The sequence below is a fragment of the Carcharodon carcharias genome, chromosome 35 (assembly GCF_017639515.1).
Source record: "Carcharodon carcharias isolate sCarCar2 chromosome 35, sCarCar2.pri, whole genome shotgun sequence".
Classification (NCBI taxonomy): domain Eukaryota; kingdom Metazoa; phylum Chordata; class Chondrichthyes; order Lamniformes; family Lamnidae; genus Carcharodon; species Carcharodon carcharias.
The window spans coordinates 3,782,841-3,794,789 of NC_054501.1; the positions used below are offsets into that span (position 1 = coordinate 3,782,841).

General features: G+C 54.3%; 1 protein-coding gene across 2 annotated transcripts; it reads left to right on the forward strand.

The window, feature by feature from the left end:
- Window positions 1–3,254: 3,254 nt before the first annotated feature.
- Window positions 3,255–11,644, forward strand: LOC121272830 (C3a anaphylatoxin chemotactic receptor-like). Of its 2 annotated transcripts, none has more exons than XM_041179640.1 (2): window positions 3,255–3,305; window positions 10,272–11,644. In XM_041179640.1, exon 2 carries the CDS (start codon window positions 10,279–10,281, stop codon window positions 11,338–11,340), a length of 1,062 nt encoding a protein of 353 aa, XP_041035574.1. In that variant the 5' UTR covers window positions 3,255–3,305; window positions 10,272–10,278; the 3' UTR covers window positions 11,341–11,644. The 2 variants fall into 2 exon arrangements, with proteins under 2 accessions (XP_041035574.1, XP_041035573.1); XM_041179639.1 differs by lacking the exon at window positions 3,255–3,305 and adding an exon at window positions 3,466–3,519.
- The last annotated feature ends 305 nt before the right edge of the window (window positions 11,645–11,949 follow it).

Consider the following 11,949-nt stretch of genomic DNA (forward strand, 5'->3'; position numbering starts at 1 on the left):
AATGAGTAGGAAATTCCCATACAAACTCAGCTTCCTCTTCAGCTCAATGGGTTTGGCCTCAAAATCCCTGGACAGCCAAAGCTCCACTGACACCCAGTCAGGGAACACCTCATGCCAACCCTCCCTATCTCTGTAACCTCCTCCAGCCCCTACAACCCTCCCTATCTCTGTAACCTCCTCCAGCCCCTACACCCCTCCCTATCTCTGTAACCTCCTCCAGGCCCTACACCCCTCCCTATCTCTGTAACCTCCTCCAGCCCCTACAATACGCCCTATCTCTGTAACCTCCTCCAGTCCCTACACCCCTCCCTATCTCTGTAACCTCCTCCAGCCCCTACAACCCTCCCTATCTCTGTAACCTCCTCCAGCCCCTACACCCTTTCCCATCTCTGTAACCTCCTCCAGCCCCTACACCCCTCCCTATCTCTGTAACCTCCTCCAGCCCCTACAACCCTCCCTATCTCTGTAACCTCCTCCAGCCCCTACACCCCTCCCTATCTCTGTAACCTCCTCCAGCCCCTACAACCCTCCCTATCTCTCTAACCCTCCTACAACCCTCCGAGATCTCTGCTCTCCTCCAATTCCGGCCTCTCGAGCATCCCCCGATTCCCATCGCTCCACCATTGGCGGCCGTGCCTTCAGCTGCCTGGGGGGGAGGCCTGAGCTTTGGAATTCCCTCCCTAAACCTCTCCACCTCCCTCTCTACCTCTTCCTTAAAAACTGACCTGCCTGACTGAGCCTTGCATGCGGCCCTGAGGATGTTTTACATGAGGTGCAGAGCCCAGAATCAGGCCAATCGGCCCTTCTGCTCTCTGCCGATCTTCTTATTGCACACCAGCCTCCTCCCACCCTCCCCCTCTACTCCATCTCCCCTCCCCATCCCCCGTATCCTTCTATCCCTCTCTCCCCTCGTTTGTTTATCCAGCTCCTTAAACACGATTCACCTCCACCCCCCTCCCTGTGGGAGCGAGTTCCACATTCTCCCCGCTCTCTGGGTAAAGACCTTTCTCCTGAATTCCCTACCCCCCCACCCCGATCGGATTTATTAGGGACTGTCTTATATTGATGCTCCCCACCCTCCCTAGTTCTGGTCTCTCCCCCCATCCCCCTCAAGTGGAAACATCTTCTCTACGCCGACCCTATCGAAACCCCCTCCATCATTTTAAAGAGCTCGATCAGGTCACCCCCTCAGCCTCCTCTTTCCCAGAGTAAAGAGCCCCGGCCGGTTCGACATTTCCCGATTGTTATAACCTCTCTGATCTGGGATCATCCTTTACAAAGGTATTTCAAACTGTCCAGTGCCTAGATATGAGTTTATTAATATACACATTGGGGGCAGTGCAGAGGGAGCTTTACTCTGTATCTAACCCCGTGCTGTACCTGTCCTGGGAGTGTTTGATGGGGTCAGTGCAGAGGGAGCTTTACTCTGTATCTAACCCCGTGCTGTACCTGTCCTGGGAGTGTTTGATGGGGGCAGTGCAGAGGGAGCTTTACTCTGTATCTAACCCCGTGCTGTACCTGTCCTGGGAGTGTTTGATGGGGACAGTGTAGAGGGAGATTTACTCTGTATCTAACCCCGTGCTGTACCTGTCCTGGGAGTGTTTGATGGGGAGAGTGTAGAGGGAGCTTTACTCTGTATCTAACCCCGTGCTGTAGCTGTCCTGGGAGTGTTTGATGGGGTCAGTGTAGAGGGAGCTTTACTCTGTATCTAACCCTGTGCTGTACCTGTCCTGGGAGTGTTTGATGGGGACGGTGTAGAGGGAGCTTTACTCTGTATCTAACCCCGTGCTGTACCTGTCCTGGGAGTGTTTGATGGGGACAGTGTAGAGGGAGCTTTACTCTGTATCTAACCCCGTGCTGTACCTGTCCTGGGAGTGTTTGATGGGGACAGTGTAGAGGAAGCTTTACTCTGTATCTAACCCCGTGCTGTACCTGTCCTGGGAGTGTTTGATGGGGTCGGTGTAGAGGGAGCTTTACTCTGTATCTAACCCGTGCTGTACCTGTCCTGGGAGTGTTTGGTGGGGACAGTGTCGAGGGAGCTTTACTCTGTATCTAACCCCGTGCTGTACCTGTCCTGGGAGTGTTTGATGGGGACGGTGTAGAGGGAGCTTTACTCTGTATCTAACCCCGTGCTGTACCTGTTCTGGGAGTGTTTGACGGGGACAGTGTAGAGGGAGGTTTACTGGGTATCTAACCCCGTGCTGTACCTGTCCTGGGAGTGTTTGATGGGGACGGTGTAGAGGGAGCTTTACTCTGTATCTAACCCCGTGCTGTACCTGTCCTGGGAGTGTTTGACGGGGACGGTGTAGAGGGAGCTTCGCTCTGTATCTAACCCCGTGCTGTACCTGTCCTGGGAGTGTTTGATGGGGACAGTGTAGAGGGAACTTTACTCTGTATCTAACCCCATGCTCTACTGGAGTTTGGAGTGTTTGATGTGGACAGTGTAGAGGGAGATTTACTCTGTATCTAACCCCGTGCTGTACCTGTCCTGGGAGTGTTTGATGGGGACAGTGTAGAAGGAGCTTTACTCTGTATCTAACCCTGTGCTGTACCTGTCCTGGGAGTGTTTGGTGGGGACAGTGTCGAGGGAGCTTTACTCTGTATCTAACCCCGTGCTGTACCTATCCTGGGAGTGTTTGACGGGGACGCTGTAGAGTTAGCTTCACTCTGTATCTAACCCCGTGCTGTACCTGCCCTAGGAGTGCTTGATGGGGACAATATAGAGATTGCTTTACTCTGTATCTAACCCCGTGCTGTAAATGTCCAGGGAGTGTTTGATGGGGACGGTGTAGAGGGAGCTTTACTCTGTATCTAACCCCGTGCTGTACCTGCCCTGGGAGTGTTTGATGGGGACGGTGTAGAGGGAGATTTACTCTGTATCTAACCCCGTGCTGTACATGTCCTGGGAGTGTTTGATGGGGACAGTGTAGAGGGAGATTTACTCTGTATCTAACCCTGTGCTGTACATGTCCTGGGAGTGTTTGATGGGGACGGTGTAGAGGGAGATTTACTCTGTATCTAACACTGTGCTGTTCCTGTCCTGGGAGTGTTTGATGGGGACGGTGTAGAGGGTGATCTCCTCTGCATCCAGCCAAGGGGAACAGGGGAAAAAGGGGAAGACGTTGGTTTCAGTCGGATGTCTGAAACTTATCTATTTTTCACAATCTGTTCTGGGCATTGCGGCTCTCAAACTGGCCTCTCTCTCTCTCCCACAGAGGCTGGAGTTAGGCTTGGAGCTCCGATTCTATCCCTGGGATTAAACCCGCTTTTTGACAGAGGGATCTTGGCTGTTTCCTACAACTGAGGTAGGCAAAAGGAAGGGTTTTTGGTTTTGTCGAACGCCGATGTTTTGGTCAGAGTTAGAGTGTGGGACATTTTGATAAAAGCTTCTGTGGCTAAGCCGTGTCATGACATTGATGCACATTTAGCTTTCCGTTCTAACGTTCATTAGCTTCACGTCTGCCCTATGCCAAGGTACATCAGGCGATATCCGAAACCAGCGGCCCGAAGCTCAAAGAGGTCAGTTTCTTAGGAGCTTGTTAAAAGAGGAGAAACAGAGAGAGAGAGAGAGAGAGATACAGTTGGGTTGAGAGAGGGAGACAGAGAGAAAGCTAGACAGGGAGAAAGAGGTAGAGAGAGAGAGAGAGAAAGAGAGAGAGAGAGGGGGGAGATCGGGAGAGAGAGAGAGAGCTAGACTGAGAGAGCTAGAGAGACAGGGAGAGAGAGAGGGGTAGAGAAAGAGAGGGAGGTAGAGAGAGCAGGGTAGACAGAGAGAGAGACTGAACGAAAAAGAGAGAGAGGATAAAGAAAGAGAGAGAGTGCTAGAGAAAGAGATAGAGGGGCTAGAGAAAGAGAGAGAGGTCACTAGAGAGGGAGAGGGGTAGAGTGAGGGAGAGAGTTGGAGAGAGGGAAATAGAGCGAGAAAGAGAGGTAGAGAGAGTTAGGTAGAGAGAGACTGAGAGGAGTAGAGAGAAAGAGGAGTAGAGAGAGAGACAGAGAGGTGGGGAGAGAGAGAAAGAGAGAGAAAGGGCTAGAGAAAGAGATACAGAGGGAGAGAGAGAGAGGTAGACAGAGAGGGGTAGAGAGAGACAGAGAAGGGTAGAGCGGTAGAGTGAGAGAGAGAGGTGGATAGACAGGGGTAGACAAAAAGCAGAGAGAGGGAGATGGAGGATAAAGAAAGAAGGGTAGATAGAGAGAGAGGAGGGGCGGAGAGAGACAAAGTGGGACAGAAATAGAAAGAGAGGCGGGGAGAAAGGGAGAGAGGGAAAGGGAGAGAGAGAGGTCGAAAGAGAGGTAGATAGAGAGAGAGGTGGAGACAGAGGTGGAGAGAGAGAGAGAGGAAGAGAGGGAGAGAGGAAGAGAGGGAGAGAGGAAGAGAGGGAGAGACGAAAAGAGGGAGAGACGAAAAGGGAGAGGGAGAGGGGGATAGAGAGGGGGAGAGAAACAGAGGAGGGGAGGAAGAAGAGAGAGGGGGTCAACAGAGAGCAGGAAAGAGAGGGAGGATTGGAGAGAGAGGGAGAGCGAGAGAAAAGGGGAGAGATAGAGAGAGGGTGGAAAGAGAAAGGGGGAGAGAGGGAGTGAAAGGAAGGGAGAGGGAGAGAGAGAAGCGTGAACACGTGTAAGAGTGTATTACCAGAGCTCAGGGTTGTAGGGGCTGGAGGAGGTTAAAGAGATAAGGAGGGTTGTAGGGGCTGGAGGAGGTTACAGAGATAGGGAGGGGTGTAGGGGCTGGAGGAGATTACAGAGATAGGGAGGGTTGTAGGGGGTGGAGGAAGTTACAGACATAAGGAGGGCTGTAGGGGCTGGAGGAGGTTACAGAGATAGGAAGGGTTGTAGGGGCTGGAGGAGGTTATAGAGATAGGGAGGGTTGTAGGGGCTGGAGGAGGTTACAGAAATAGGGAAGGGTGTAGGGGTTGGAGGAGGTTACAGAGATAGGGAGGGGTGTAGGGGCTGGAGGAGGCTACAGTGATAGGGAGGGGTGTACGGGCTGGAGGAGGTAACAGAGATAAGGAGGGTTGTAGGGGGTGATGGAGGAGGTTACAGAGATAGGGAGGCGTGTAGGGGCTGGACGAGGTTACAGAGATAGGGAGGTTTGTAGGGGCTGGAGGAGGTTACAGAGATAAGGAGGGTTTTAAGGGCTGGAAGAGGTTACAGAAATAGGGAAGGGTGTAAGGGCTGGAGGAGGTTACAGAAATAGGGAAGTGTTTAGGGGCTGGAGGAGGTTATAGAGATAGGAAGACGTGTAAGAGCTGGAGGTGCTTACAGAGATAGGGAGGGTTGTAGGGGCTGGAGGAAGTTACAGAGATAGGGAGGGGTGTAAGGGCTGGGGGTGCTTACAGAGATAGGGAGGGTTGTAGGGGCTGGAGGAGGTTAAAGAGATAGGGAGGGTTAAATGGGCGGGAAGAGGTTACAAAGATGAGGGTTGTAAGGGCTGGAGGAGGTTACTGAAATAGGGAAGAGTGTAGGGGCAAGAGGAGGTTACAGAGATAGGGAGGGTTGTAGGGTCTGGAGGAGGTTACAGAGATAAGGAGGGTTGTAGGGGCTGGAGAAGGTTACAGAGATAAGGAGGTTTGTAGGGGCTGGAGGAGGTTACAGAAATAGGGCAGGGTATAGGGGCTGGAGGAGGTTACAGACATAAGGAGGGTTGTAGGCACTGGAGGAGGTTACAGAGATAAGGAGGGTTGTAGCGGCTGGAGGAGGTGACAGAAATAGGGAGTGTTGTAGGGGCTGGAGGAGGTTACACAGATAGGGAGGGGTGTAGGGGCTGGAGGAGGTTACAGAAATAGGGAAGGGTGTAGGGGCTGGAGGAGGTTACAGAGATAGGGAGGGTTGTAGGGGCTGGAGGAAGTTACAGACATAAGGAGGGTTGTAGGGGCTGGAGGAGGTTACAGAGATAGGAAGGGTTGTAGGGGCTGGAGGAGGTTATAGAGATAGGGAGGGTTGTAGGGGCTGGAGGAGGTTACAGAAATAGGGAAGGGTGTAGGGGTTGGAGGAGGTTACAGAGATAGGTAGGGGTGTAGGGGCTGGAGGAGGCTACAGTGATAGGGAGGGGTGTACGGGCTGAAGGAGGTAACAGATAAGGAGGGTTGTAGGGGGTGATGGAGGAGGTTACAGAGATAGGGAGGCGTGTAGGGGCTGGACGAGGTTACAGAGATAGGGAGGGGTGTAGGGACTGGAGGAGGTTACAGAGATAGGGAGGGGTGTAGGGACTGGAGGAGGTTACAGAGATAGGGAGGGTTGTAGGGGCTGGAGGAGGTTACAGAGATAAGGAGGGTTTTAAGGGCTGGAAGAGGTTACAGAGATAGTGATGGTTGAAGGGGCTGGAGGAAGCTAAAGAGATAGGGAGGAATGTAGGAGTTGGAGGAGGTTACAGAGATAGGTAGGGTCGTAGGGGCTGAAGGAGTTTACAGAGATAGGGATGGTTGTAGGGACTGGAGAAGATGACAGAGATAGGGAGGGTTGTTGGGGCTGGAGGAGGGGACAGAGATAGGGAGGGTTCAAGTGGAAGGTGTAGGATACAGAAATAAGGAGGGTTGTAGGGGCTGGAGGAGGTTACAGAGAAAGGGATGGTTAAATGGGCTGGAGGAGGTTACAGAAATAGGGATTGATATAGGGGCTGGAGATGGTTACAGAGATAAGGAGGGTTGTAGGGGCTGGAGGAGGTTACAGAGATAGGGAGGGTTGTAGGGGCTGGAGGAAGTTACATAAAGAGGGAAGGATGTAGGGGCTGGAGGAGGTTACAGAGATAGGGAGGGGTGTACGGGCTGGAGGAGGTTACAGAGATAAGGAGGGTTGTACGGGCTAGAGGAGGTTACAGAGATAGGGAGGGCTGTAGGGGCTGGAGGAGGTTCCAGAGACAGGGCGGGGTGTAAGGGCTGGATGTGCTTACAGAGATAGGGAGGGTTGTAGGGGCTGGAGGAAGTTACAGAGATAGGGAGGGGTGTAAGGGCAGGAGGTGCTTACAGAGATAGGGAGGGTTGTAGGGTCTGGAGGAGGTTAAAAGATAGGGAGGGTAAAATGGGCGGGAAGAGGTTACAAAGATGAGGGTTGTAAGGGCTGGAGGAGGTTACTGAAATAGGGAAGAGTGTAGGGGCAAGAGGAGGTTACAGAGATAGGGAGGGTTGTAGGGTCTGGAGGAGGTTACAGAGATAAGGAGGTTTGTAGGGGCTGCAGGAGGTTACAGAAATAGGGATGGGTGTAGGGGTTGGAGGAGTTTACATATATAGGGAGGGTTGTAGGCACTGGAGGAGGTTACAGAGATAAGGAGGTTTGTAGCGGCTGGAGGAGGTTACAGCGATAGGGAGGGGTGTAGGGGCTGGAGGAGGTTACAGAAATAGGGAAGGGTGTAGGGGCTGGAGGAGGTTACAGAGATAAGGAGGGTTGTAGGGGCTGGAGGATGTTATAGAGATAAGGAGGGTTGTAAAGGCTGGAGGAGGTTACAGAGATAAGGAGGTTTATTGGGGCTGGAGGAGGTTACAGAGATAGGGAGAGTTATAAGGGCTGGAGTTGCTAACAGAGAGAGGGAGGGTTGTAGGGGCTGGAGGAGGTTACAGAGATAGGGAGGGGCATAGGGGCTGGAGGTCGTTACAGAGATAGGGAGGGTTGTAAGGGTTGGAGGAGGTTACAGAAATAGGGATTGATATAGGGGCTGGAGGAGTTTACAGAGATAGGGTGGGTTGTAGGGGCTGGAGGAGGTTACAGAGATAGGGAGGGTTGTTGGGTCTAAAGGAGGTTATAGAAATAGGGAAGGGTTGTAGGGGCTGGAGGAGGTTACAGAGATAGGGAGGGTTGTAGGGGCTGGAGGAGTTTACAGAAATAGGGAAGTGTGTAGGGTCTGGAGGAGGTTACAGATATAGGGAGTGTTGTAGGGGCTGGAGGAGGCTACAGAGATAGGGAGGGTTGTAGGTGCCGGAGGAGGTTACAGAGATAGTGATGGTTGAATCGGCTGGATGAAACTACAGAGATAGGGAGGAATGTAGCAGTTGGAGGAGTTTACAGAGATAGGTAGGGTCGTAGGGGTTGGATGAGGTTACAGAGATAGGGATGGTTGTAGGGACTGGAGGAGGTGACAAAGATAGGGAGCTTTGTTGGTGTTGGAGGAAACTGAGATAGGGAAGATTCAAGGGGCTGGAGTAAGTTTCAGAAATAAGGAGGGTCGTAGGGGCTGGAGGAGGTTACAGAGATAGGGAGGAGTGTAAGGCATGGAGGTGCTTACAGAGATAGGGAGGGTTGTAATGGCTGGAGGAGGTTACAGAGATAGGGAGGGGTTTAGGGGCTGGAGGAGGTTACAGAGATAAGGAGGGTTGTAGGGGCTGGAGGAGGTTACAGGTATAGGGATTGATATAGGGGCTGGAGGAGGTTACAGAGATAGAGTGCGTTGTAGGGGCTGGAGGAGGTTACAGAGACAGGGAGGGTCGTAGGGGCTGGAGGATGTTACAGAGATAGGGATGGTTGTAGGGACTGGAGAAGATGACAGAAATAGGGAGGGTTGTTGGGGTTGGAGAAAGAGACAGAGATAGGGAGGGTTCAAGGGGAAGGAGTAGGTTACAGAAATAAGGATGGTCGTAGGGGCAGGAGGAGGTTACAGAAATAAGGAAGGGTGTAGGGGCTGGAGGAGGTTACAGAGATAGGGAGGGGTGTAAGGGATGGAGGTGCTTACAGAGATAGGGAGGGTTGTAGGGGCTGGAGGAGGTTACAGAGATAAGGAGGGTTGTAGGGGCTGGAGGAGGTTACAGAGATAGGGAGGGTTGTAGGGGCTGGAGGAGGTTACAGAGATAGGGAGGGTTGTAGGGGCTGGAGGAGGTTACAGAGATATGGAGGGGTGTACGGGCTGGAGGAAGTTACAAAGATAAGGAGGGTTGTACGGGCTAGAGGAGGTTACAGAGATAGGGAGGGTTGTAGGGGCTGGAGGAAGTTACAGAGATAGGGAGGGGTGTAAGGGCAGGAGGTGCTTACAGAGATAGGGAGGGTTGTAGGGTCTGGAGGAGGTTAAAAGATAGGGAGGGTAAAATGGGCGGGAAGAGGTTACAAAGATGAGGGTTGTAAGGGCTGGAGGAGGTTACTGAAATAGGGAAGAGTGTAGGGTCTGGAGGAGGTTACAGAGATAAGGAGGTTTGTAGGGGCTGGAGGAGGTTACAGAGAAAGGGATGGTTAAATGGGCTGGAGGAGGTTACAGAGATAGGGAGGGATGGAGGGGCTGGAGGAGGTTACAGAGATAGGGAGGGGTGTAGGGGCTGGAGGAGGTTACAGAGATATTCGACAGATGGAGACAGCAGGCTGAGTTTATTGCTGTTTGAGTTGGTGTCAGGATCCGATGTATCTCTCCCCAATTGAATCAGACCTGTCTCAGTCTCAGTCTCTCAATCAGGGAGTCAAGACTTGGAGACCGTCTGGCCAACCCCTCAGGCCAGCGCTTTGAGCTCTGTCTGCGCCCAATTCTCCAACCGATGCCAGAATTGAGGTCGCGTCGCGCCGCACTGTCAGAGGGTCAGGGCTGAGGGAGCGCCGCACTGTCAGAGGGTCAGTGCTGAGGGAGCGCCGCACTGTCAGAGGGTCAGGGCTGAGGGAGCGCCGCACTGTCAGAGGGTCAGGGCTGAGGGAGCGCCGCACTGTCAGAGGGTCAGGGCTGAGGGATCGCCGCACTGTCGAATGGGCCGTGTTCTGGGATGAGGCATTAACCCTGAGGTGCCCAGCTGTCCTGTCTGTCGAGTAAGATTTCTATGTCCAGTAATAGAATATGTACTGGTGTGGGGGTCAAGCAGATACCTCTCCCCACCCCCCCAACATCCTCCCCAACAAACCCCCCCCACCGCACTCCCCCCGGCAACACCCCACATCCCCCCCCTCCCCCACACTGGAAGATGAACTGGCGTGGGGATCAAGCAGATACCCCTCCCCAACCCCCCAACACCCTCCGTAACAAACACCCCCCCACCACACTCCCTCTGGCAACACCCCCCCTGCTCCCAACATGGTTTCCAGGGAGCCGATATTTATCCATCAACCGACATCCCTGACCGAATCGACCTGGGTCGTTTCTCGCGTTGGCTGTTTGTGGGATCTTGCTGTGTGCAAGCCTGGCGGCCACGCTTCTTACATGGCGACAGCCCCACCCGCCCGTCCGAGTGTAAAAGCTCCTCCGCCTGCTGGGAGGTTCCTTCGGGGCAGGTCCCGAGGTGGTGAAATGTCTTGGGGAAAGGGGGGTCTCTCCTTCTCTCCTCTGTCCTAAGATGGCCGCTCTCACTTTTTTCCGTCAACAATCATCCCTCCAGGTGCACCATGGACTATTTTGGACTTGACGGCATCGACCCGGCTTTTTGGAACTACAGCTTTCCCGATAACTACACGTGGCCCGAGTACGAGTACGAGGAGGAGGAGGAGGAGGATTGGCTGATGCACCGATTGCCGCCGGCGTCCATCTTGGCCATAGTGATCTACGTCGCCACCTTCCTGGTGGGCGCCCCCGGCAACGCCGCCGTCATCTGGGTGGCGGGCTGCAAGATGAAGCAGACGGTCAACTCCGTGTGGTTCCTGAACCTGGCCGCTGCCGACCTGGCCTACTGCTGCTCGCTGCCCCTCCAGATCGCCAACGTCGCCACGGGCAACCGCTGGCCGGCCGGCCGACTGCTCTGCAAGCTGATCCCCTCGGCCATCGTCCTCAACATGTCCGCCAGTGTCTTCCTGCTGACCGCCATCAGCGTCGACCGCTGCCTGGCCATCACCAGGCCCGTCTGGTCCCAGCGCCGGCGGACGGTGGGTGGTGCCCGGGCGGCTTGCGCCGGGGCCTGGCTCCTGGCCCTCCTGCTCTGCCTGCCCACCCTCCTGCACCGCCAGGTGGTCAGCTACCCGGAGCTCGGCCTGTCCATCTGCTCGGTCGACTACGGCCGGGCACCCTTCGGGGAGGGGACCAAGCGGGTGGTGGAGGCCAGCCGGGCCCTGGTGGCCTTCGGCCTCCCCTTCCTGCTCATGGCGGCCTGCTACCTCCTGATAGCCCTTAAGGTGCGCGGCGCCAAGTTCACCAAGTCCCGGAAGCCCGTCCGCCTCATCGCCGCCGTGGTGCTGGCCTTCTTCGTCTGCTGGCTGCCCTACCACCTCTTCGGCCTGCTGCAGGCCTTCGCCCCCCACCCTGCCGTCTTCGCCTGGGACCACGCCGCCGTGGGCCTGGCCTCCCTCAACAGCGCCCTCAACCCCCTCCTCTACGTTTTCATGGGGCGGGACTTCCGCCAGCGGCTCAGGCGCTCGCTGGCCACCTCCCTGCGCCAGGCCTTCAGCGAGGACCTGAGCCAGTCGGTCGCCAGCTCCAGGCTGAGGTCAAGATCCAGCGTCGAGAACAAACTCTGAGGGTCGCGGGCGCTGCTTTGGCCCCGGTTGCTGTGCTCACGGTGCAATATTAACCCCACCAGCCAATCATTCTACATTATTCCTTTGGCGTCGCATTGTCCATTCTCGATCCCATCTCACTTGAGAGCGCAGTGACCTGAAGGCACCTGTTCATATTGGAAAAGATCAGTTTGGGTAGGGAGAACGTGGAGAGACCATATAAGATAAAGGGGCACAATTCTAAAGGGGGTGCAGGAACAGAGAGACCTAGGGGTATATGTGCTCTTTTAGTCAAACAGATTAACATAAAGATAACAGATTAACAGTGGGGCCCGTAGGGTGGGTGGTGACAGCCTCTGTTGGGACAGTGTAACACAATCTTGAACCTCAGGACAGTCGGGGGGGGTGGGGTGTATGTGCACACAGAGGTGGGAGAGCAGGTTGAGAGAGCGGTTAATAAAGCATTCAGTATCCTGGGCTTTATTAATAGGGGCGTAGAGTGCAAGAACAAGGAGGGTTATGTTGAACCTGTGTAAAACACTGGTTGAGCCCCAACTAGAGTATTGTGTCCCGTTCTGGGCTCCGCACTAGAGGGCAGCAAAGGTCGACCAGGTTGAAAAAGTTCACTCG